We start from the raw sequence: 27786 nt of genomic DNA on the forward strand, positions 1-27786 counted from the left end.
AATAATGAGTCCCCACCAAACTGGTTTTAGTGGTCAAAGCTTTTTTAGGAAGTTCTCAGCAGGCTGATAAAATAGCGGGGATAGTTCGTTGAAGCTTTCCTGCACCTTCTAAACCTCTCTGCAACCAACTGGCAACTGTTAGATGGGATATGCGCTGATGTACCATTTCCATTTTTTTCTTTGACTAATGGCATGATGGCAAAGGCTACCAATGTTTCTCTATGATTTATGACACAATTCCTGAGCCCCATTTAATTGCAAATAACCTTTAGTCTATTCATTCAATTTTTGAATACAGGTGTAAAATAGTTTTCTTTTTTGATTTTTTCATGAAAATCTTGATTTTACCTAGTAGTTGTGGGTTTTCTGAAGTAACAAAACATTGGGTTTGTTATGGAATACACAAGTGCACTCAGTCTTTTGGTGAATGTCCATTCCATTATCATCCAGCTAGTGCCTAAATACTGTTTTATGGCCCCGGCAGTGCATTTTTTGATGGGCTTGAGATTTATGTTAAAAGTGATAAAATGGGCACCCTGTGGCCAGCTTCGAAATGGCTTTTAATTTATCTTGGTGTTGGGAGCGACCATTTGACCTTACCTCGTATCATAAAATGCACTAGGGGTACTACCCTGCAAAATCCTTGGGGTAGTCATCCTCACTCCTACTCCTGTCTTTAAAATAAACTTTTTTTTTGGGCTGCACTGGATGGAGAAGCAGGTCATTTATTTGGCATAAAATTAAAAGAGTAGAGAGCAATTACTACCAGAAGTTACAAAATATCATACAACTATTACTGTCAGACTCACCAATATACCATACCAAAATGTTACCCTAATGGAGGCGAGGAACAGTTTTTATTTATTAATATCACCAAAAAAACATGAAATGTACAATGTCCAAGTATGAATCTGCTTATAAAGAGGTCGGTTGGTTAGAAACCAATTGACACACTCCCCGCTTCCTAACTACCCACTAACACAAGTATTAAATACTTACTACATCCCTGGACTCGGAGTGCCTTGCAAGTGTTGCAGCTCCCTCTCTGCCGTTTTCTGTTTAGTACAAATGCCTTGAAGTACCTGCAAAGTATCCATCTTTTTAGCTTTGGCTGTTGCCAACTTGCCTTCCAACTCAACTCGCTCCAAATGCCAACCTGCTAACAGAATAGTCTTTTTTGCCTGTACTTGCTTATGAAGATGTTTGTCTTGCTGCGCTTCCAAAGAAACACCTCGGAAAGCAGTCTCCATATCAGCCAGAGAAGCCATGAGAGGAGAGGAAGCAACCTGGGTCTGAGAAATGATAGAACGGCTGGTCCAAGTAGTGGCAATATCTTCCTGGCTGTATTTACTTTGTTCTAAGAGACCCCGGTCTATGTAGCAGTTCGCTTGCATAAACTGGGCTAATGCTGTAGTGGTGGTGAGTACACCCTCCAAGTTATAGGACTGCGCATGCCGAAGGAGTTCCCGGGTAGAATGCTCCATAGCCCGTAATTCTGTAAGAAATCCTTCTGCCTAAGCTGCAAAAGAAGCTGGAACCAAAGGTTCCTCATGCCCATTCTGTATCTCAACTGGTTCCTCAAGCCGCAAGGGCATAGGGGATGACACCAACCCCTCTTCTTCCAGCAACTTGTCAGCCTCTTCTAAAACAATATTTTCTTTTGCCATTGTCACCTGAGTATCGGAAGAGGAAGGGTCCTTCAATTGCTCCCCCACAGCCGACTTAACGAGAGCCATATGCTGGACCACTTCTGGCCCGAGAGGTGTCTGTAGTCGTACCTTGTGTCCATAGTGAACTTGTCCTCTTAAATCAATCACCTTTGTTGCGAGTATGCTGGTCTGGCGAGAGAAGGGGCTTGATTCCTGGAATAGATAGCTTAGAAGCCCCCCATGTCGGAAATTGTCCTAAGCCATTTGCTATTTTTAAGCTGGCGTCTTGGGTGGAAGAAACTGGTGGTACCACAACATCACCAGGTGGAGAAGCTGGCTGAGGAACCTCAGTGATCCCCGTAGGAAGGGGCCCTTTTGTAGGTGGCAGAAACACTACTTCACTTGGGGTGCCCTGTAAGTGACTTAGGCGAATCTCGGCTGCTTGGGAATCAGAAGAGGAGGAATCTGTATCACCTGTCGTGTCCTCATAATTGACTTGGTCCTCATCCTCTTCCACTACTATGGCTTGTTATGCTTTCTTTTTGGTAGGTTCACCACAACCTTGGGAGCCCACACCCAAGGTGTTTAGTTGTAGCCAATAAGTCATTGCTGGTCAGTACGGTTTCACTCTACTTGCTGGTACCAATGTCCCACGATGTTCACTACTAACTTGAAGCCGAATTGCCTCCAAGAACAAAGCCACTGCATGATGGGGCATGCAGAAAGCCTTATGCCGCAACTCTAGAAATTCCCGCAGTCTATCAAAAAGGAGTTGAGCCTAGTTGTAAATCTATCCTTGGGATAGGCCATCGACCACTGGCAACAGCCAAGGAGCAATATCAGAGGTGCGACTGCTAGTTGTGAGCTTACTTTTTACCAAATCGACCACGCAACGCAATTCCTCATTTGCAATGAAAACCTTTATGAACCCTCGACTATACTTCAGAATACCTTTCCATTCCTCATTGGTAACATCTTGGCGACACAGGAGTTTTAGCCATTTCCGTTTGTCTTCTCCTATCATAGGGGCTTTGCTCAACTCCTGTCCTCGATTAGGGATTCCAAAAACCCTACTAAGTACTTCAGAAGAATAAGAAACTACCACCTGGTGCTGAGCATATTGTATGACAGATTGATGACCTGCTCCATCATACCTTGTAATCAAATCTCGAAGGATAGGTTCAAATTCGTGCAAATCAAAGATCGACATAAAGATAATCTTGTCCACCTCTGCTGCGACCAGTGCCTTCCGAAGAGGATGATTTGCGTTTGATTTTTTCCACCATGCCCTATACTCACTGCTGAGCACACATTCAAAACTGATATTGGAAGCATTGATCTTCTGTGACAGTTTAGTCTTACCCAATGCCATGACTGACTTCTGAGTTCTTGCCTGTAAGGCAGCTGCTTTAGTACCTTTGGAATCAACAATGTGGCCCCGGCTGGGATTCCCCATACTTAACTTCGCCATGTCAGAAGAATATGTCCAATCTACAATCTGCCAGTGTGTGCTACGATATCTCCAATGACCACCCAAAAGAACTGTTGGCCACGTGCTGAAACAATAAGCATACAATTCAAGTAGAATGTTAATTTGTAAAGAATTTGTTTGATCGGACCATACACTAATATGTTGTCGTACGACAGTCGTACAACCACTCCTCCGTACGACCACTCCTCCATACGGCTTAACCTTGTGCAAGTTCATACTGAAATCTCCCGTACGGCTACTCTGTACAATGTCCCCCATACACTGCCCCTTGTATGACCAATTCTTCCTAGAAGCCAAGCCTCCATACGTTGGGTTCCATACGACACACCAACCCCACCAAGTCTACCCTATGTACGTTGGATGTCGTACGTTGCCAAAACCTTGTCCTTGATTCCATACAGTTATATCTAGAATTTGTCCGTATGAGGATAAGCTGAGTGAGGATTTTGTACGTTGCCCTCTATATGGCTGATCCCATGTATGGCTGTAACCCTGCCCTTTCTGTACAGTTTGATAGGCCGTACGTCGCCTTGATCCATTGTGCAGACATGCCGTACATCCACAATCCTTTGCCCTGTACTTGCACTCGCCTTCCTCTGCTCGCTTGGTCAAGAAGAAGTGACTATGGCCGAAGTCTTGGGGATTTATAAAGTAGGTAGAAACTTTTCTCTCTTTATATATTTTCAATTTGGACCCATTCACTAGATCTTTAATTGGCTGATTGTCAAGAGTAGCTAACTTTACTGCTCCATTTGCTTTTAGTTCCATTATTTTGTAGGGCCCCAACCAACGAATTTTAAACTTACCTGGCTTAATTTTATTCTTTCCGTTATATTGAAGTACAAGTTGCCCTGGGTGAAAATTCATCATTTTCAGATGTTTATCGTGCCAAAATTTTTGTCGCTTCTGAGCCACCTCTGTACACCATTGGGCGTATATTCTTTTTTCTTCCAACTGGAGTATAAGTGATATAGGCGCTCCTTGAGACTTTCCTCGTCACTTAATCTGTTCTGAATGGCTATCCTTAAGCTCGGAACCACATACTCTACTGGCATCATTGCTTCCTGCCCGTACATGAGCTGAAATTTGGTATGTCCTGTAGTACCTTTATAAGTTGTTAATAGGCCCATACTATTGCTGGAATTTGCTTTTCCCAGTCCTGGCCTTTAACACCATAACTTTTGTAGAGAATAGCAACCAATATTTTGTTCGTGGCTTTCGCCTGACCATTCGCCCTTGGATAGTAGGGACTGGAGAAAGAATGAACTATTTTATATTCAATGGTCATCATTCAGATAATGTGATTCACGAAATGCACTCCTTGATCACTAGTGAGTTGCAGAGGGATCCCAAATCGGGTGACTATCTGTTCATAGAGGAATCTGGCGGTACTAAGGGCGATATTGTTTGGTAAGGCACGTACCTCTATCCATTTAGTCAAGTATTCTATGGCCACCACTATGTATTTGCATCGATGAGTTTTACTGGGCAGTAGAGGACCCACAAAGTCCAGTCCCCACCTTTCAAATAATTCCTGTGGTTGAGATGGAAACAATGGCATGAAGTCTCTTTTGAGTGGCTTGCTTGCTCGTTGGCATGTGTCACAAGTCACTACCTATTTCTTGGCATCAACATACAAGGTGGGCCACCATAGTCCTGCCAAGAGCACTTATTGTGTAGTGGTATATGGTCCCATATGGCCTCCTGCCACTCCATGAGATTCTTTAAGAACCCCTAGGATCTCTTCCTCCATTACACATCGTTTGAGGATTCCATCTGGTCCAAGTTTGTACAACCCTTCAATTAATTGAAATGTACAGCTTTTTAAGGCAATTTTTCTCCGTTCTACTAGGGGCATGTCGCGAGGAAATGTAGCTATAGACAAGTACTAGCCAATTTGTTCGTACCATGTAGGTAACACTGCAATCTGAAAAAAGCGAGTATCTGGAAAATCCTCATTCATCCCACCACTAGCGGCTTCTCTTGACTTGATGCAAGACAATTGATCAGCAATTACATGATTTTTTCCAGGCTTTACTATAATTTTGAATGTAAATTCTTGTAGCAAAATTAGCCATCGACTTACTCTCCCTTGAATTACTGGCTTGTTCACTAAATACGTTAATGCTTGGTGGTCAACAAAAAATGTAAAAGGTGTAGCAAGTAGATAGTGCCTGAATTTTTGAACTGTATAGACCATACCAAGTGCTTCCCTCTCCGTGGTACTGTAGTTCTGTTTTGCTTTTGACAAAAGCCTGCTAGAGAAATATACAGGGTGATCCGACCCTTCCTTCCCTGTTTGGGCCAAGGTGGCACCTATAGCATAGTTGGATGCATCTACATGAACTCAAAATTCCTTGTCCCATTTAGGATAGATAAGGATAGGTGCCTCCACAAGTCTTTTTTTAAGTTTTTGAAAGGCATCTTCTTGTTCCTCTGTCCATTCAAACCGTTCCCCTTTCCTAGTAAACCTTTCAAGCGGAAGTGATACTCTAGTGAATCGTTTGATGAATTGCCGATAATACCCAACATGCCTTAGAAAAGATTTGATACCTGTCACATTCTCAGGAGCCTCCATTCCCAAAATTACCTTTCTTTTGTTTGGATTTGTCTTTAAGCCTTCTTTACATACTATATGTCCCAGAAGTTTGCCGCGTGGGACCATGAACCGACATTTCTTAGGATTGAGTGCCAATCTTGCTCTCCGACATTTCTCTAGGCATTCTCCAATAATTTTAAGGTGGTGTTCCTTTCCGCTGTAAACCGACCAATCATCAATGAATGCTTTAAAGTTTCCTACTGACATACCATGAAAAATGTGTAGTATAATCCGTTGGAAGATAGCCGGTGCATTGCATAGTCCGAAGGGCATCTTATTATAAGCATATACCCCATCTTCCACTACAAATGTAGTTTTCAGCTTATCCTCCTCCGCAATACTAATTTGGTTATACCTTGAAAATCTGTCCATGAAAGAGTACATCTCATGGCCAGCTACTTCTTCCAAAATGCTGTTTGTAAATGGAATGGGAAATGGGTCTTTTATGGTCACCGCATTTAGACTTCTGAAATCTACACATATCCAAATTTGAGTACCATCCTTCTTGAGTGATATTACAATAGGAGAAACCTAGTCGCTTGTCTGAACTTTCAATATTATCCCTGCGTCCAACATCTTTGTGATTTCTTCTCCTACCCGCTCCACATAGTTTCTATTCATTCTATAAGGCCGTTTCTGCACTGGCCTTGCTCCAGGTATGAGTGGAATCCGGTGGACACACCTCAGGTGGTACTCCTTTCAAGCCCTTGTATGTCCATGCAAAAACATCTCTGTATTCCATAAAGATTCTGAGGGTTGCCACTTTCAGCACAAGATCCCAATCATCACCTATAAAGATTTCTTTGGTTTTCCCTACTTCTCCTAGGTTTAAGGCCTGGAGACTAGCCTCTTTGTATTCCACTTTTTGGTCAAAAATGTGGGCAGTTGTCGTGTTCAGGGCAATTACACCTTTGTACTCTGTATGCCCTTCTGGGTATCGTTCCTCCAATTCTTGTATTTGTAACATGTTGCAATCTGCTTGGAAGACTTCATAATTGCCCATCTGCCAGTGAAATAAACCCTTAAGGGAGTCTGTGTCATCCTCCAAGTATTCTCCCAACCTGAGTACTCCCTCCTCGTTAGGTTCCATCCCTTCATACGCTTCTTTAGAGTTTGATGCCAAGTCCTGACTTACTGATTGGCTTTTGAGATCTAGAGTGTACTTCCTACCCTTTGATTCAACAGAGAGGGTGTTTTGTTTCCAGTTGTGATTGGCTTTTGCTACTACTAGACATCCCCTCCCTAATAAAGCATCATATTGTTTCTACACCAAGGTAATAACCACAAAATCTAAAACAAATTGTTGGGTTCCTATTATTACCTTTTTCCCTATCAAGGTGCCAATTGGTTTGATGCCATGCTGATTTGCTCCTATGAGCTGAAATTTGGGAGGCCATAAGGTAGGTTTCCCGATCACCTTCCAAGAAGTATCTTCCGATAGAACATTCACCCCGGAGCCTCCATCAATTATTGTGTTTGAGAGTTTGTACCCCATAATTTCCATCTCTACCACTGCGGGCGCTCTCCCTAGACCTGTTGTACATAAGGTATTTTCTTCCTTTTCCATTGAAGTTTCTTCTTGTTCTACCCCCTCTATTGCTTCTGGTTCCACTTGTTCTACTGTTTTTGGTTCCCCTTGGGGATCCTGCTCAGTTGGTCGCGTTCCTTGTGTCAATGTGACTTGTAACTGTGGTAGTGTATCTAGTAATTCCCCAGTGGAGACCGGAATGGTAGTTTCTAATACTTTCGTTATGATGTTAGGTACCCCCTTGCCCCTAGGGGTCTTGGCTGGCTTAGCTATTGTTTCCCCTCTCAACTCATTTTCGATGTTCTGCTTTGCCTCCTCAAATCTTGCTTTTTCCACCGTCACCTCCGGGTATATGGCTTTCTTGGCTTGCATCCTTGTTATTGCAAGTAGCTCCTTTTCTGATCCTTCAATATCCAACATGTTCACACCTTTTTGCCTTGGGCAATTGGCATCCTCATGGTTGCCCGACTCACACCATTTGCAGAGCATTCCTCCATTCTGTCCCCCTTTGTTTTGACATTCTCGAGCAAAATGGCCCCATTCGTTGCATCTTCAGCATTGGATAATGGGCCGTCCTCGAGAATCATATTGGATTGCCCGTCGAGGTGTGTTACTACTATTGGCACAACCTCTTCGGTTATTCCTGTACCCCCCTGGTGAAGCTTCTGTATTATTGTTCTTTGGGGGAGTTGCTAGTGGTGTAGGCTGTTCTCGAGTAAACAGTATTTGGGTGTTCCTTGTTTTTAGGTTATAAGGGGAGTCTTTGATTGCATGACCCCCTATCTGGCAAATCTTGCAAAACATCTTTCTCAGGCATGCTCCTTTGGTATGACCCTCTTTTTCGCAGTCTATACACCATAGGTCTTTATCTTCCTTCTTCTCATCCATAGTTTCAGCCACTTCCTTCATTAGTTGTTTGAGGTCCTTCCTCAAGGCTTGGATCCTTTTTGACTCTTCCTCACTCTCCTCTGAACTCTCACTAGAGCTTCCATGCCATCTCCTCTTGGAGGTTTTATTTTCACTTTCAATGTCTATGGCACGCGTACAAGCATCTCCAAAAGTGGATGGTGGGACTATCTTCATTTTTTTCTTAAGGACAGGGTGAGGCCTTCAATAAACCATCTTTTCTTTAACCCGTTTGCAGGCTTATTGTCTAATTTGCTAATGAGCTCCTTCAGGTGCCTGGTATAAGCCTTCACCGATTCCTTCTTGTCTTGCCTGGTGTTATAGATTTCTGTGACAATTTCATCATCATCTCTTAACAATTTGAATTCCTCCTCAAATGCTCCACGCAAGTTATCCCAAAAGTTCTTCTTGCCAGCATCCAAGTCTGCATACCGATCTATGGCGATCCCTCTTAATGTGGCAGGAAATGCCTTCAACCATTCATTACTATCATTCTCCTCGTTCGCTTGCCATATAGTTATACAGGTTTTGCAATGATGAGCAGGGTCCTCTGATCTGTCCCTCGTAAATTAGGCAATTTTTGTTTATTGACTGCCATTTTCTTTCCTTGTTGCCACCTTCCCAATGAACCCCTCTCGAGGGAACACCACCACTCGGTGGAACCCCACTTCCAGATGAGACACCACTTCCTAATGGAACACCCCCGCGGATGGAATTCTACTTCTCGCTGGAACACCCCCTCCAGATGGAACACACTTCCCGATGGAACTCCACTTCCTGATGGAAGTTTACCACCCGATGGAACACCACTTCCAGATGGAAGCTTACCTCCCAATGGAACATCACTTCCTGATGGAAGTTTACCTCTCGACGGGACACCACTTCCTAATGGGCTAGACTCCTGACTCCTTATCTATTCTTGAGGGAGTTATTGCCGTTCAGGGGTTTCTGGTTTCCGACACCCGAACTGCCTTTCCGGTGTCTCCGAAATAACCAAATTGGCTAGTTCCTCAATAGTATGTTCAATCCACCCTTCCTGACTTTGATGGGAATCCCCTTGTGTTCTCCATTTACGACGTCTCTCTTCTTGCTGCTGGAGATGTAAGGTTCTTAGGGCGAATTCCTCAGTTTCGTCCTTTGGTGCTGTCCTCCGGTATTTATTTGGAATTAGGGGCATGAAGTAATTTAGTGCCTATCTCCCTATCTTGGTGTATTGGATTCCTCTTCTTTGGGATTTTGCGTCCTTTCAGTAAACTGTTGAAGAACTTGTTACCTTCTTCTTTCCCTCTCGATCTGTGCTCTTTCATCCACAATATGTACGAGGTTTCTTGCCAAAAGCAAAGGAATCTGTCCTAGGAGATCATGCACCGCCGGTGGCACAGAGAGTTTGTCGTGTACCATGCTCTCGGGAATTGTCCTCTCACGGGCTTCCCTTTGCACGTACTGCTCGACCGCAACCTCCCACACTTTCACCAGGTCGTGTGTCAATTGATCCTCACTAGTTATTTCCTCCTTTCCGTCACTATTAGTAATTTGGATGTAAGGTATAAATGGTCTTCCCATTAGTCCATCCTGTCTAGCACAATACCTCTAGATCCGAACTTAGGCAACGACGCCAAAAATGTAGAGAGCAATTACTACCAGAAGTTACAGAATATCATACAACTATCACTGTCAGACTCACCAATATACTATACCACAATGTTACCCTAATGGAGGTGAGGAACAATTTTATTTTATTAATATCACCAAGAAACCATGAAATGTACAATGTCCAAGTATCAATCTGCTTATAAAGGGGTCGGTTGGTTAGAAACCAATCGACACACTCCCCGCTTTCTAACTACCCACTAACACAAGTATTAAATACTTAAATTACCGAATGCCGACTACAAACCAATTGCCGACTACAATGGCGTCTTAGAAAGTTATTTACGTCTAATCAATTAATTGAAAAATACCTTATCATTTGGTTTACTAACGCAACCCCGAGAAAGACTTTTGCTGCAATGGTTCTAGTAATGAGGACCTGCATTGTGACTTGAAGAGGGTGCAAATAGATAGGTTTTGTGCATTTCAACCCCAAAGATTTTCGTAAACACACTTTAATTATTAATGTTAGGTAAATTAGAAGTAAGTTATTGGTCTCTTGGAGACCCTGGACATAATTCTGAGGAATGAAAGCTATGTTTGTAATGTAAATTTTTTTTTGATGCTATTCATTAACAAAATCTATAATGCACTCACATTGGAAATTTGGGGTCATAATCAACACATTCATTTGGCTTGCTTACATTTGGTTCTTTTGGTGCTTTAGTGAGGTGTCAGTAGGTTCAGAAGTGTGTGCAACTTAGTTTTTTCAACTATCCGGTTTAATGGATTAGCAGTGATGAGAAAGGTTGCGTGGCATTGTTCAAGTAGAAATTGCCAAGTTAAAAATAAATTACCTTCTATCCGCATCATTTTAGACACAATGTCTCAATTTTTAGTATTATAATCATATGGTAATAGTTTGATAGAACATACATTATTATAATATAATTGATTATTATCATCTAGTACAACTTTTCTGTTCTTTAATCATGGTATGCTTTTGTAGGGTATTGACAAACAAAGCAGTTGCTGCCAATGATGGGAAACCACTACCACTTTATCAGAAGGCCTTGTGTGGATTAACAGCTGGAGCCATTGGAGCATGTTTTGGAAGTCCTGCAGATTTGGCTCTTATTCGCATGCAAGCAGATGCAACTTTGCCAGCTGCCCAGCGCCGGCATTACAAAAATGCATTCCATGCACTCTATCGTATTGTAGCTGATGAAGGGGTTCTAGCCCTATGGAAAGGAGCAGGTCCAACTGTTGTTAGAGCAATGGCTCTGAATATGGGAATGCTCGCTTCTTATGATCAGAGTGTTGAGTTCTGCAAGGACACACTTGGCTTGTCCGAAGGCACCGCTGTAGTTAGTAAGAAATATTTGAAGTTCCTTTTGTGCTTTTAATTGGCTAGTTAAGAATTGATGTTTCATATGTTCATTATTCAGCACACAGGATATCCTATCTGTTTAAAGGGCTTGTTGCTCAAATGGTATAGGTATTATCACAAAACATCAAAAGAACTGCTTGTCAAATGTAGTTAACTCAGTATGCAATATATCACTTTTTATATCATTGCAAATTAATAAGAATGTAACAAAGAAACAATTGGATATAAGCATATTTTGTTGTACATTGTATAGTACTAGCTTGAAGTTTTCAAGCTCTAGTTATAGGGAAAAAAAACACTGTAATGTAATGTAAATAAGTAGGATAGAACACAGGCATATTTATTTGAACATGGTGTAGTATTTGTTCCAAGTAGTCAACTCTACTTATAGGAAGCATACTGGAATGCAAAAAATCCAATGATTGGACAGACGCAAATTTAAATGTAAAAAGTGTAGTATTGGCTCTGAATATTGAAGTCTACATATAGAAAATAATACCGGAATGCATCAGAAAAAAAATAAACAATATATATATATATACATATATTCACACCCACACACCCAAAAAAAAGTGTAGTATTTACATTGATTTAGTGAACTGTATTTTTTTGGAAATAACATAGGAGTGATATTTCGAATATATAATTTCTATAACATCAATACGTCTCTGTTGCTGGCATAAACACAGAGAAGACAGGAGGATATAAATATCTTTCAAGCCCCAAGTGAAGTACATAATGAGCTTATAGAGTGGGTGTATATGTAACTCTATTTACAAAAGAAGCCCTAGCTTAGGAAACACTTTTTACTTTCATGTATAGAAGTGGCTTACTGACATGCAGTTACTACCTTCTATAATTGCTCTTTTTTGAACAGAGAATATTCTGATTCATAGTGTGTAATGATCTGATCCCGGTGACGCAATAGTATGACTAAACAAATTCAATATAATGTGAAAGCTTGGAAAGAAAACAATTCTGAAAATCATATCACACTCCAAAATGCATTATACTATGTACCTGTTTCATCCACTATTGGACTTGCGGTAACAACTACGTGGCGATGGTCATACACTCATACTCCAGGATCTGAAAATTAGATATATTTTCTATGAAAGCAAGATACAAAATGAAACAACAATGAACCTGGGGTAGCCATGGGAGAGCTGGCTGTCTATGCGATTCCAACTGGGCTTGCCCTTAGTGGGCAGGAATGCTGAAAGACCCGATACCTATCTCCTACTGTCCACATGACTGCTGCTGAATACTATCACTGGCTGACGGGTCTGGGTCTGCAGCCTCCTTACTTCCCTACGGCAGTTAAGGTGTTCACACTCCCAATAGTTGCAGAACCCTTGGCCAGCAGTTACGCCATTAAGGTGCCATTAATGCCTCCCGACTGGTGTAGAAGTAACTCACACTCCATGAGTCCACACCTATGTTATCTCCCCATGAGTATTTGCTGCAACACTATGACTGTCCCCCTCCTCCAGATAGTGACCCGACAACCACTGTTCTGCCTCTGCTTTTTATACTGGTATTATGATTATCGTTTGCCACTGCTGCTGCTAAACCACTTACCACATCCTCAAATACAGTGGATACTAGTCATACGGCTTAATCAGCTAGTATAAAATGAACTCACAAATACTTTCACTGTTTAACTGACTTACTTCTGAATGTATGTTTGACTGAACCATGTATCATACCGCAAATTCCATTCCTGAACCTAGGTGCAATCTTCCAAGAGATGCTGGGGCTATGTCCAGTCTCCCAATTCTTCTTAAGGGGTTTCGTCCTTAAGAAAACTAGTCACATTTAAGCAGCCAATTTCAACTTTCAATGTATTGATATCTTTCACGGTAACAAACCCAAGGAAGCTCATTGCTTTTATAACCTCGATATGAGGGGAAGTACAAACAACTAGGCAATGTGGGATAAAAGCCATTCTTGTCTTTTAGTCACTTAAGTTACTTTTGTTATAAAAATGACCTTAAGTCATAAAGTAACCTTATAAATCCATTTTATAAAATAAAATGAATTGACTATAGAAAAGCTCCTCAACTTTAATATTTCCCTGAACGAAACCAAATAAATTCCTGTGACTGGCTGGCATCCTCTAGATTAATGCCGTTAGCCTATCCAGATGGAAAGATAGACCAGCAAGGCGCCAAAAAGGCCTAGCACGGAGAAGGGGACATTACATAGTGGAGTAGTAATTCTTTCTACATGAATGTTTTCTAAGATGATAATATATCAACTTACTAGAATAAAAACAATACTTTCAACTGTGGTAGCATAGAAGAATCTCAGTTTAACTATCTCATAGTGAGGTGCTAATTGATTCCTGTATTTAAACCATGAGAAATTTGCTTTTTGTTGCTTTAATGAGGAAGGTTCTGGATAAATTTGAAAATAAATGCAGCCTCTTTGGTAAATTGCCATACTGGGTATTTTTCCAACATCCATGTATAAATTCTCTAAGTAGTTGTGAAAAGCATCATTTGGGGGTTGAAGTTGAAAAAATGGTATGGTTCTCTTAATGTACAATTAGCTTTTCAACTTTTAAAAGTGGAGCTTATAGAGTAATAGGATTGTTGATATTGTGTTATTGGATTTGTAATTATGTTTGTTGAGGCTTAAAGGAATTGCTATAGCTTGCAAACTCGAGATTTTAAGGTGGTAATTTTTTACCATTTTCTATCTTTTATTTTTCTAGACACTCAATCTTTGTTTTCTGCTTAGCTTGAGTTATATTATCATTTATGTTGTGCTTTTGAGATAAACAAATTTATAGAGGTAGTGCTTTTATTGTGATTGATAAGATAAAATAAATTCTTTAACGTCCAACTAGAGACCACATGGGTTTAAGGGTTTGGAAAATGTACAACAAAGGCCAAAGCCCATAGTGGGAGCATCAAACAGTGTCCGCAGAAAGAATAAACAAGAAATCAAAGAACAATGCATGAAAAGACAAGGAAGACTAGATACTCCTCACAAGCGAGAAGTAGTCTAGAACTGAAGGATAAGATCTAGTATAAGGCCGTAATCGTAGTCATCTCGAAGAGCTGTTGGAGGGAGAGTGAAGCTATCTAGTGCACCCATTCTGATGTCTCACGGGCCTGGTGTGACCTGAAGGAGGAGGAGCAAGTGACCGCTTCTTTCCCCAAGCAAGAGACTTAGGGGAGGAGGAGGTGGTGAGCTGGTTAGAAGACTAGCTTGATGAGAACAAAGTCTTAAGGTGATGGTCCCGAAGCTGCAAGACCTCCTGGCGATAAAAGGTTGTATATTGCTGATTGGTGTAGCTAAGAACAAGGAGAAGGACCTGTACTTGTTGAATAGGTAGTAAAACTTCTCTCTAAGTTCATAGTAGATGGGGTGTTGGAAGATAAAATGGGTTTCTGACTCTGCTTCCCCTAGAGAGTAGAGGTGACAAATCTTGTCCTCTTTGTTAATCTGGTCATATGTTTATATACATAATTGGTGAGAACCCACTCCAAGAGACCCCAGAGAAATATGGAGGGTATGGGACTAGGACGATTGAGATACTAGGGACGCACAATAACCCCAGCCAAAACAATCATGTAGTGCTTTGTGTAGGAAGCAATCCTCGGATAGAGCCCCCCCCTTTGAGGCTTACTCCAAGCCGTGATAATATAGTAGGCTATAAATGTTGACCCTGACATGCTCATTCAACTTATGTTGGAAGGGAAGGAGGTGAGTGGGGGCATTCAAAAAGAGAATTGGAAAGGGGGAAGGCAATTCATTGTGATCTCAACCGAATCAAGAAGTGCAAAAGCATGAGCGAACCAATTGAGAGCTCTGCCAGAAGGCTCAAAACCAACAACCACTTCGAAAGAGCAATAAGCCAGGTAAGAGTATCTTTGACGACCCTCAACAAAGTTTGCAAAGTTCTGAACATGATGGTGAAACCAAACCAAATCAAAGATAGCACCAAGCCTAAAAGGATGTGCCCTAAACTCAACCAAGATAATATTGTGAGTGGATCAATGACATCTGATTATGCACCAAAGAAGGGAGGGTTTGGATTCTCTCAACTGAAGCCTAGTTAGACTCAAGGAGAGAGGGCTTCCGCACAATAGAGCCATATAGTTTGTTTGACCAAGGATTCCAGGAGGGACAGTTTGGTCGAAGTATCCTAGAAGTGTTGTCTAACGCACATAGCCAAAGAATCGAGTCCCTTCTTCATCTAGGGCTGCATGACAGGTCTTAGACTAAAGCGAGGACCAGAGAATTTAATCCTTAGGTATGTATATGAAGATGTGATTTCAACCTCCTCACTTGAAAGTAGAAGTGGAGATGTGAAGTCTTCAAGCAGTTGAAGACCATCACCCAAGTCTTTCCCAGGTTCACTACTAGCTCGCGCAAGTCACATAAAGAAGCCAATCCATCAAGAAACCGTTAGAGCCTCTTTGAGGAAGAAGCTAGAAGAACTGCATTGTCAATGAACAATAAAATAGAGATCAAGGTTGGTGTAAGTAGTCGCCATTGCCAGTGAGCATGAGATCATGGAGGAAGCCCTCGAACCCGTCAGAGTAAATCCTGAAAAAGAGTAGGGGAGAGAGGGCAACCTTGCTTCACCCTGATGGTGCTCAGAGTAGGATCTAAGAACCCCTACAAGGTCATGAATTTTCCCATAATACACTCATAAAGCCTCATGATAGCCACCAAAAGTCTCAAAAATCCCAATGTCCCTAATTTGTTGGAAGAGACCCCCTCGAGGAACAGAGTCAAAAGGCTTGTGGAAGTCTACAAAATAGTAGTAGACTTTCATAGAACGACGTCAAGCCTCCTTAATGATAGCACACAAAGCCAAAATGTGGTCCATGGTCAGAAAATCATTGCGGAAATCGACTTGCCCCCTAGCCCAAAAGGTCATCGATCAAGCTCTCTAGATAAAATATTATTCAACATGTGGTGTAGAGCTTGGCAGAAGTATGCCCAATCATGATGGTCGTGTAGTTGCCAGGTTTGACACTGATGTGGACTTATGGATCAGATAGATAATATGTTGCAACCAAGAGTTAGGGAAGCCAATGTACAAAACTTTGTTGAAGAGCATATTGAAGAAAGAACCCAAAGTCGTAATACCAAGCTTGAAGAGTTCTGCTTGGAACCCTTACTCCTCCATTGACTTGTGACAACTCATGCCTCTAATAACCTTGTTAATGTTGGAGGGAGTGAATAGATGGCAATTGGGCAGGGGGGTGAGGTGGAGAGGGGACTGGATGGGAATCTCATAGAGTGGAGGTGTTGGAGACAAAAGAGTTGTGGTCCAAGGTGGAGGGAGGGGGTGAGAGGGATCATGGTATGCCAAAAGAGCTTTGGCAAGAGAGTAGCGCAAAGTGATCTACAGTGCGATATGAAAACAATCGCTTCTTGTAGCGAAGAAAGCGATAGTAGGCAACCTTCAATTAAGCAAAGGAGGGGGTAAGGGTGGAGTAAGCCGAACAAATCAAGAGATGAAGGACATGCATCCCTCGTTAAACCACTAAGTCATGGGGCATGAGCTCGTGTGCTTGTGGCTACGAGAAAGGGGGGAGGTGTGATTGGGAATGGAGAGAAGGGCAGACTCCCATAACGCAACAACAACCAAGACAAACATGGAGGGTGCATTGACAAAATTGGTGAAAAAATCCAACGGGAGGAGCTGTATAAGGTGGTGGACAAAATGGTTACAATCACCTTTAGTGAAGTAAAATTAGGATCGAGTGGGGGGAGTAGTCACGAGAGGAGGGAAGGAGGAGGCGGGGGCGTAAGGAGGCGGAGGGAGAGGGAGGGGAGCTCCTAAGGGTAGGGCTAAGGAGGGCTTGATGGGCCAAGGGGAGGCAAGAGATTGTGAAATGACTAATGGAGGGGATGAAGGAAGCACATGAAAGAGCATAGTCCATGACACTTGTGCCGCTGCAGTGAGGCCAACAAGTTGAAAGGTTGGAGCTAGGGAAGCAAGAGAGCCCATTTAGGATCAACAAGTTTGAAATTTATAGATGGCGGCCACACCTTGTGAGGGGCACCTATCTGTCCTTCGAATACCTTTGCAAACCTAAAGTAACTAGATCGAACTTAGTTGTTCAATTAGATCTTGACCCACGGACATGGAGGGGGGTCAAAAGGCTCATGGTTTGTGCATTGAAGTCCCCTAAAATGGTGATGTCTCCCATGGCAAAAATTTGGTAATGTGCTCATGGAGGTCCCCAGAGGAGTAGCCGTCCTCAAAGTTGTTAACTTCATAGTACAAGGAAGCCGGCGAGAAGTAGCAAACTGTGATGTACACGTCTCTGTAATGTGGCGCCATCCTACCAATGCAGATCCACATGAATCTGGCTGAACTATTAAAACAAACCACAAAGGAAGTCTTTGATCAAATAGGCAATCCTGCCAAAACCTTTGACCTTACCCGAGGACTTGACCTCATCCTTGAACACAAATGCCACTAGTAACCTAAAGGTGCTAGGAAGAGGACGAACGAGGCTGTCACGAGTCTCTATGACAAAGAGAATTTCCATAGAGCCAAGGAAATCTTTGTAGGAAGAGGAAATCGTTTCTTGCTAGTTTTGACATCTTTCAAGCGATCAATTGAGGAAAGGAAACAAAGGAGAAGAGTGTTGTTAAAGCCCAGCCAAGCCCTATCCAATGCCAAGTTTGAGATGTTGAGCTGGTCCTTAAGAAATGAATGTGCTGAAAGAGGAGGAGGGAGTCCACAAAGCCTTAAGATGCAACTTAGAAGATCTTTGAGCACATTCCTTTGAGAGTTTAACATGGAGAAGTTCTAGCCCCACTAAAGGAGTGGTCGTGTTAATGTTGACAAACTAAAGTATAGGTGTGGAGTTGCTTCTTGGTTTTGTTCTTGAGGGTTTGCTGAAGTGTAACTAGTTCATACTGCTTATTTTTTATTTCTATGATATCAATGTCTTTCATTGTGGTTTGTTCAAACTAGGAGAGCATTTTCTTTAGTTCAACATTCTCAGATTGGATGGTCTGAAGAGCGTTTTTAAGCAAAACATTATCTGCTTCCAGTCAATTGATCATGTCGAATAATTCATGCTGAATTAAGGTGTCAGGAGGGAGTTTCCTGTGGTAAGTTTTAGGGAAGGGTGCAACAAGTCTGAGGCCTCCACGCCATCTGACAGATCACCATTGTTTCTGTTTGAGTCCATATATAAATAAAACTCTGCAAATTCTGCACAAAACCAACATAAGTAACCTCACGGAAGAGAGCTAACAATCACAGATCAAACACAACACAGAAATGAAAGGTTCAACCTCGCGTAAAACCAACAACACAGAACATAACGATTGAACCAAGAAAGAGGAGCACTAGCCAATAGAGAAATAACTGAAACACAAAGGAGAGAGGTTCATACAGAAAAGGCACAACCAAACAACAGTCAGGGGTACAGACAAGCACACTATAGAGCAATGACGAGTAGAGACCAACAACAAAGGGGAGCCATCATCAAAATCTGCAAGTGCCTACCAAAGACAGGGAAGGCTAGGAGCAACGCACTGCCCCCAAAGGCACACACCCACAGGTGAGAGAAGATCGAGTTTGCAAGGCCAAAGACAAATTGAGAATGACCAGGAAAGCCAACTGTGGGGGAGGGCAACATAGAAGGCTTGTAGCAGACAAATTTGAAGAAAGACTCAGATGACTACACCTAACCCGTGGGGAAAAGCACAATGCATGCTAGAGCAAAACCAATCTAACTACAATGTGCAAACAACCACCACAAATGAGCAAAGTTGATCAGCAAACAATGAGCAAACAACACGGACCAGAGCAAAAGCAGAAGTACAGACGCAAAAGCAAACACAAACCAAAACAGGAAACAACCACAAGTAGGCAAATAGGAAATGATTGGGAGCAAATAGGAAGGAGGAGTGATGTTATCTACAACCACAACCAAGAGCCACGATCGAGTGAGAAACACACAAAAGGTAGCCATCATGAGAGATGCAGTTGGTAGAAGCCATCGTGGGAGTTAGAAATTGGTGGCTGAAAATTATGCTTGCTTCAGTGCTTCTTGATCTGATTGTGAATGAAAAAAGCATGAACCTAGTTGTGTTCATTCCTTATTTCAGGCCATCAATATGAGGGTTGAGTCATTTGCATATGGATTCAGTCCTACTAAAGTATTTCTTTTACTTTTAGTATATACCTGAGGTGCATCAAGGCACTTGAAGTGATGGGAGCACAAGTGCACTCCATATCCAAGATCATAGAGTCTTAGATCTCTTTAAATAGGTTTGTTATTTGTCTATAACCAATTCTTGAGGAACATTAATGTATTGTTGTTATGTATTCAAATATTGGCATAACACGTTAAGTGGAAGTATTCTGACATGATGTTATTGATGGGATAGGAAGGATGAAATGTAAGATATCATTTTGTGATCTTCATGAATGTCATGCCATGGTTTGCAATTTAAGAACTCCTATGGAGTAGCTAGGACTTTAACCTATGAACTTCCATTTACTTTTGGAGTGCTCTACCACTGGGCTGTTGGCATCATCATGGCCAGCCCATCGCCAGTACAGCTCTGGCTTATTTCGAAAAATAGTGCAATAAATGTTCAAGCATCTATGGAAAGATGGTTGATCTCATAGCGACATGCACATTCAATCGATTGATGGCTGCAATGAGGAATTCATGGGACAACATCAGTTATATATTTAATTATTCAAATGTCAACTACTTTGTAATTGATTTATTGTCCGAGGCACAAAATCTTTACAAGATTCAATAAACAAGATCGCATAATTTAGAGCACTAATAAAAGTTTTTTTTTCAAAGATGTACGAACACAGATACAAAGACAACCATTTTTCAAGTCCTCTCATATGGAGATGACATACACAATAATACACATTAACCAAAGTTGCATGGATACAAATACAAATAAAAATATGGATATGGATACTGCCCTTTTTGAAGACATCCATGTGAATATGGCTGAATACAATCTTCATATAAAACACATGTACATATTTTAAACACTTTTTTTAATGTTACCAGAGGAAATTTGCATTACTTCAAAAACAATATAGACACATAATTGCTAAATAAATAATGTTGATTTAACAATTTAGAATATGCAAAAGTAGTAGAATCACATTGAAAATTTTAATTATCTCAAAAAATGGGTTGCTGAACTAGACACATTTTATTTGTCTTTCTCAAATGGTGAAGGTTTTCCATAAACTAAAAAAAAAATTGTATTTGCAAGAGAAGTTTTTTCATACTAAATTTAGGAAGATATACATCTTTAATTATTTTTCTGAATTACAACATCCCACATAATCCAAAAATCAAGCTTTTTATGGCACATGTGGTTAGAATCATAGTTGGAAAATCTCACTTGACAACAACTCGCTAAGCCCCTTAAAGTTTATTTGGGAAAAAATTGGCCAATTAAAAAAAAAACTTAGGAAGCTAAAAAAACTGCTAATTTTTTATAAAAAATACTTTTTTTTTGCAATTTTCAATGATAAGATGCATTTAATGAGTTAATTAAAGAGAACTCAAAAGAAACAAGTAGAGTTTAGATAGATATAAATGCATAGTGGGTACAAAATCACATTTTCATGTGGAGTGGATGGCGAGAAGCAAAATAGTAAATAGTTTATGTCAAACTAGAAGTCTAGAAGTAAATACTAAATAGTAAATACGTCAATACAATCACATCTTCCTCTTTCCAGCTCTACTAGCAGAAAAGAGAAGGGGTCTAGTCCTCAATGAGGTGCCCAACTCTGGGATTGGGCGTGAGCTGCATGATTGTGAAGTCTGTGACTGTGCCTCCTCACTCGACATCCTTACTAACTGGCTCTGCATCTTGGAAGTGGATGTATCTACTCCTTTATGTGGCACTGGTAATGCCTTCTCTGAATCCTCATTTTCTCGTCCTCAATGTCATTCATTGTGAAATGAAAATCTATTCTAGCACCCCCTCCATGGCTTGCCTCTACAAATCAGCAACCTGCTTTGCTGAAAACAATGGACCTGGCTCTTGTGTCATCCGATTAGAATAAGGATCTATCTCATCCAAATCAAGTGGACTAGGTAGTGCTGAACTCTGCACCTTTTTTTTGTGCAACTTAAGATAATAGTGCGCATAAACAAGGTCATTGAGTCTTTTTTGAGTCAATCTGTTTTTGTTTGTTTGTGTGGATGGACTCAGATAAGTTCCAAATGCACTCACAATGGGATGCACTACAAGGTTGTCACAAGACTTTGAGAACAAAATTCTTTAAATTTGGGTTATTTCCTGACCGCCAACCATCTGCAACACAAAACATAATAAGTTATAAAGAAATGAAAAAAAATAATCAGAAAACACAACTTATCAATTTGCAAAAGTTTTTAAGTTTAAACTTTGACAATTTACCTGAGGCTTGAAAGCCTCTTGCTCTCTTTGCTAGCATAGAAGAGAAAAAATTACCCCTTGATTGCACATAGACTTGTTCGGTCACAACAAGGTCTCTCTTTGCTTCATTGGATATCATCCTCTCAATGCATTTAGAGAGACCCTCTATGACCTCTCCATTAGGATCTGAATAGGAATCATTAGCCCTAAAACAAACAGAGAATGAAACTAAGTTTTAGTACACAACCTTCAAAATTAAAGTAAAATGAAGTCTTAGTAAAATCTCGAGGAGAATCATAGTACCTAAATTTGGGGTTGAGGAAGTAGTCTGCTGCATGAATGGGTTGGTGGAGCATATTGTTCGACATCCTATCAATTATTTCCCAAATGGGGTCAAAATTGAGTCTGTCCGCATGGTAGTAATTTCTAACAGCCTCTTTGGCCTTATCCATGGTCTCATAAAGACATCCCATTGGGGATTGTTGCCCATCACATATGCGCATGACTCTAACTAGGGGCATAGACGTCTACATTTGAAAATTGGAAAATACAAAATAGTTACTAACATAGTAAGTTATAAATTAATAATGAAATTTGAATCAACTAAAAAAAAAATGTTTTGATTTTAAAAGTTACCTCCACAATCTCAGTAGCCTTTTCAAAAAAACTATCATCAGACTATCAGTGCCACAACCTCTCCTTCAGGTTTCTTTGAGTAAGGTGAAGCAACCCAATCAGCACATACAAACATTTATTCCAGAGGCAATATTGTGTCGATAATACTTTGCAACATCAAGAACAACGTTGCAAACCTTCTGATAGAGGGTCTCACCAAATCTTTGTTTCTAGTGATCCTTCTGATCAAACTGAGAACCCATGGGTGATTATAGATATATTTGGTGACTCGCCTTGCATCTTCCATAATTGGACTCACCCAATCAAGTTTTCCTATGTTCCCCAAAAGAAGGTCAAGGACATGTGCTGCACAAGGTGATTAAAAAAGTGTCAGATGCTTCTCTTGGAGGATTCTATCTAAAAAATTAGTAAATAACTAATATTTAGTTACAAACTTTCCATATTTACATCAAATCTAAATTGAATAATATCATAGCATTACATTCATGATTCATATTGAACATAAAAAATTGAATTTACCTGCTGCCACATATGCTGCTGCATTATTGGTGATAATTTGCACCACATTCTCTACTCACACCTCCATGACAACATTCTCCAACATTAAAGCCAATGTGTGCATTTTTCACTTTATTGGAGGCATTGACAAATTTCTGAAACACCACATTATCTTTGCCAGCAACCAAGAAATTAATAATGGTTCTACTTCTTACATCTGTTCACCCATCAGATAAAATAGTGCAGCCATATTTCTTCCACTCTTTCTTTTGGTCTTCTATCAATACTCTTGCCCTATCAACCACATTGTCAAGCAACCTACAAAAATTAAGTGTTGGTAAAAAATAGGAAATACCAATTAAAATTTAAAATATGACAATGAACTCAAGTGGATTTCAATTATTTACAATTACTAAATAGTAAAATATTCCTTCCACTCAAATCCTTGCGAGAAGGGGGCTTGTACCCTTTGCTCGATATTGAAATTGCATTCACCAAATTCAACTAATAGTGACTATCAGCCACATACATTGAAATGTTGAAAAACCAAAAATCAGCTGCTGCAATATTAGTTTGGTCATGCATCTCTTTGTTTCATCCATTGCCCTCTAATGATGGTTGTGATCTAGTAGTTTTCCTAGACAAAAAAAACTCCCTATCCCTGAGGTGGATGGTGATGAAGAACTAGGTAATGTTGAAGGATTGGAACTGGCAAAAGAGGCACTTTGTTTGTGGATTCGCAAGCCATGAAGAGATCCCACTATGTTCTCAAGTGCTTCTTTTTCTTTTTGAATATCAATAGGAGCTCCTTGAGATTCAACTATGGCTGCCCTTATAGCTAATTTCCCCCTCCTTATTTAATTTTTTCTCTTTAGTAGCTACAAGTAGGGCATTAATGATTTTTTTTTTTTTCATCAATTACCTTGCGAGGAGTTGAATCATGTTTCTTTATGCCTGCAAGGTGGTACTTGAAGTGGTTTATGCCTCTAGAAATAAGTTTTTCACACGGAATGAACAATTTGCTCCATTTGGAGCTTCATAGGCATACCACCATGTCTGATCTCTTGCATTTCTAGGCCGAGTGCCTATATGTCCAGATGGGCATTGAGTTTGTGGCCACTCTTTCGGTGAACTTGTCATGCTTTTTAAATGCTTAACTGCTGCCCTACACATAAATTTATAGAAAAATGAATAAACAAAGTTAGAACTTAGATCTATGAACTAAACAAATAGCTAGGGTTTGTTTTTTAAAAATCTTACATATTCTTCAAAAAAAATTGTCAAAAATAGAGCTGAATGGCTTTCAAATGATTCAAACATAGAGTTGAAATGCTTTCAAATGATTTGATTTCATTTACAAACAACAAGAAAATTATAGAACATTTTTTAAAAGTAAAAAATCAATCTCATGAAACCTACCTGAGAAAGAGATGTCTTTTAAAACTGGTTGGAATCCTCTTCAATTCCACTCAAATCCGCTTTGAATCGCTTGCAATCACCTAAGAATACCTTGGAACCCTTCTTTCCCCTCCTCAAGCCTTTGATTGCACAAAAGAAAACCGATGTTGCAAAAATGAATTTTTTTGACCTATATCACTCCAGCTAACATGCGGCCAAGTTTTAAAGGAAAACTCTGAGTTTTTATAAAAAACTTGCCAAAAAATTGGTGATCACTCTTGCAATTTTTTAGAGGGTGTCAAATTTTTGAAATGGCGAGTTTTTTCGCCAAATACTCAATCGGCTAAGAAAACTCGACAATTTCTTGCTACTCATAGTAATCGGCGAGTGTGCCAACTATGGTTAGAATATCTGATGTGTATCCCCTAGGCCAAGGAGAGATTGAGATGTTTCCGGCTACTATGACATGAACTTATATTCTATGTTGCCGATATGAATTTGGATGTGGATGCACTTATGACAACTTAGAATGGGGATACATGATTAATTTGGGGCTTTTGGATGCATTTGGGTAGGTGTGTAACCTAATTGTTCATCGAATACTTGACTAGTCCTTTCATTTGAACCTAGAATGAAAAGTTTCCGATATTTATCATAGTTCTCCCAAATTTCTTTTCTACAATGTGCAGGTAATGATGAGTAAAATAGAAAACAGATCAGAAAAATGATCTTGCTAGATATTTCGATGAGATCTACAATGTTTGTTTTGAAATAGCATCATAGAGAATGAGGCTATACCATAGGGGTTGTGGTCACTATATTAGATCATGAAATATCATCTCATAGGATTTTTAATTTTTATTGTGTAGTTGTAAATCTAGAGTTTTAGCAAGCACCATGAGGATCCTCAGCAAGAGGATACTACAGAATGCGCCTAGGAAGCACATCCTCAACCTGTGGACATGCTTCCTGTGGGCACCCCCACCTTTGAATCATGCCTGTAGGCATCTAAATCCGGAAGTAGGCCATGAAGGTGCAAATCTAGTAAGTGAGCTTATATTTAACATAGTTTTCTATGTTATTAAACAATTGATTTAAAAATGTAATTTAAATAACTTATTGTTTAATAATATTGGTGTAAAAAATCTTATAATTTCAAATTTAATTTACAAGAATAATAGTTATCCAAAATAAATATCTATGTACAATAGGTATCTCTATGTACAATAATGTCAAGCTTAAATCTAAATTGAATATGAGAGAAGCCAACGAATTTATCTCCATGGCTCTTTTCTTCTTGTTCATTAGCAGACAAAAAAGTCTTCTTTCATATATGGAGAAACCATTACTGTGTAGAGAATCCACCAAGAAAAAAGATCTTTCTATCGATAAGGAGTCATTCAACACTCAACTAGTAAATGGGCAAGTGGTTCGAGTTTAATGTGGAAAGGAAATAGAAATTTAGGACTGCAATCTTCACTTAAAAATTGTTATCCAACAAGTTATGCAATTAGTAAATACACAAATAAAAGGAATTTAAATAAGAAATGCTTGTTAGAGATAAGGTTCTGCCACCATTTGAGGAGAATCCACAATCCCAATGTAGAATTGTTGATGTGAGTTTTGTTCCACTGTAACATGTAGAATGAAATATCCAATGTTTCAGAGAGAAACACTAAACACTCAACCCTCTCTTGCAGGTGATCTTTCATGCTAATCATGCAAAGTATGATCATGAAATTACTTCACAGGGGTCCATTAGCTGTGGATGCTCACTCATTGAAAGGATGTGATATTTTGGTAAACATTTGAGTACTTGTTTATCAAGATTCCACAATGCACTTCTAATGACTTGGCTTCACATTATGCAATGAAAATATTGTTTTGGTTTTCAAATTCATGACTTCTTGATTGAAACTTAAACTAGATTTCTACTCCTACTTCTAATCTTGAATGTAAAGACTCGTCAATGACTTGGAATCTACTAGATGTAGCTTATTTAGTGGCTCCACCCACCTAGTGCAAGCTTCTAAGAAGTGTTCAATGGTTTTCAAATGGATATCTCCTCTTCAATCCCATCATAAGGATACAAACTAAAGATTGAATTTCAATTGACATTAAGTTCTTTCTATCGTCAACTAACCGCACAAGGCACACTTGTAATCAACTAGAGGCTAGTGTACCGGTTTTGTCTGAGTCAAGCAAGTAAACATCCTAAATTGCTTTCATTGAACTAACTACTTGCAACATGAAATTGAATCGACACCAAGTGAAAGTATGAGGAAACCACACAATACTTCAAAGCTACATTAAGTAATTTACCCTAAACAACCAATAGTGAATTATCATCCACTTTGATAGCACCATAGCAACAATTTTGATCAAGTCTCTTCCTTAGCTAAATTATTCTATCGCTAGTTCCCTTGCTGTTAATTCCATTACGACCTAACCTTCTAACCATTACAAATGAAAAGGTCACGATGTTTTATAATACAATTATAACGAAGGGCCAACATCAGCTCAAGATCAAGGGCGAAGATTCATCCCTACAAACCCTAATTAGGGTTTCCATGATATCAATCGATCACATGAAGGCACCGCATTATGGACCAATAAGGAAATTACAATGTTTTTGATGGCCAACGGGAAATTGTGCACTTGGCATGATGTGATTGAATTTGCATGTAACTAGAGTTTTTTGGTTAGAGAAGACAATTAGGTGCTACCTCATCATCGTTAATTTGTAGATCTATTAAATCTCTTGATGAAGAGAAAATATCTCTTGATACTCAACATTTCTAACTTAGATTAACTCTTTTGAAGATATCAATCTTTGGTGAATGAATGTGATGGTTCATATTCCCAAATTGCTTCATCTTTCGGGTCTTCTACATCCTCTGAAAGTTTTCCTTGCGACTTGACTTGAATTTGCATGTTATCCAAAGGGGGTTTGACATGGCTTTATTATGGGCTAATAAAACTCTTTAAATTAATTTGATTTTTGAACATTATAGGCCGATTATAAGCAATTATTTCCTCCAATGCTTGGCTCATCAAAAATTGATGCCTTATCATCTTGAGTTAGGCCCCCACATAGGGGTGGAAATTACATGTAGGAGAGGAATTATAATTCCTGTTGGGGTTTTAGAATCCGCCACTTGAAGGGGAAGATTTTTTTTTTTCGTAAATTTCTCTCTTGAACTCACTTCTCATTTGGTTCCTAACAATAGTTAAACTGCCCTGGGGGACAAGGAGACAGGTGGACAAGTTTACGAGATGAGGGACAAAGGAGCCTCAATTAGGGCGACGATAGGGGAGGAGAGAGGGGGAGGGGTTGTATATAGTATATGCTATACATATGGTACCTAAAATGCTAGTAATGAAAAAATATATAACAATATAAGACTTAAAGATGTAAAATACTAATTTACGAAAATTTAAATATTTGAACATTGCATTGAACATTGAACATTGAACATGAAAGTGGAACTCTGAACTTTGAACATTGAACATGAAAGTGAAACATTGAACATTGAATAATAAATATTTAAAATTTCAATACTTGAATGAGCAAATGAAAGAGTTCTAACTTCTATTATATAAATATTAAATAATAATAGCCATAGATATCAAAAGTATGAATATCTCATCATAGAGATGATTAAATTGAGAAACATGATATGATATTCAATACTCCCAATACAATTTAAAACA

At 39.8% G+C, this 27786-nt stretch overlaps 1 protein-coding gene across 1 annotated transcript in view; it reads left to right on the forward strand.

Annotated features, from left to right (window-relative positions):
* The window catches only part of LOC149576681 (Mitochondrial substrate carrier family protein), a 63813-nt gene that overhangs the window by 27990 nt on the left and 8037 nt on the right, over window positions 1-27786 (forward strand). The window contains exon 4 of the mRNA XM_089819101.1: window positions 10774-11135. Coding sequence (XP_089675227.1) covers window positions 10774-11135 — 362 coding nt within the window. The remainder of the gene's footprint in view (window positions 1-10773; window positions 11136-27786) is intronic.

This window comes from Cupressus sempervirens, chromosome 1, assembly GCF_028749045.1.
Source record: "Cupressus sempervirens isolate cs-2001-9-10 chromosome 1, ASM2874904v1, whole genome shotgun sequence".
Taxonomy (NCBI): domain Eukaryota; kingdom Viridiplantae; phylum Streptophyta; class Pinopsida; order Cupressales; family Cupressaceae; genus Cupressus; species Cupressus sempervirens.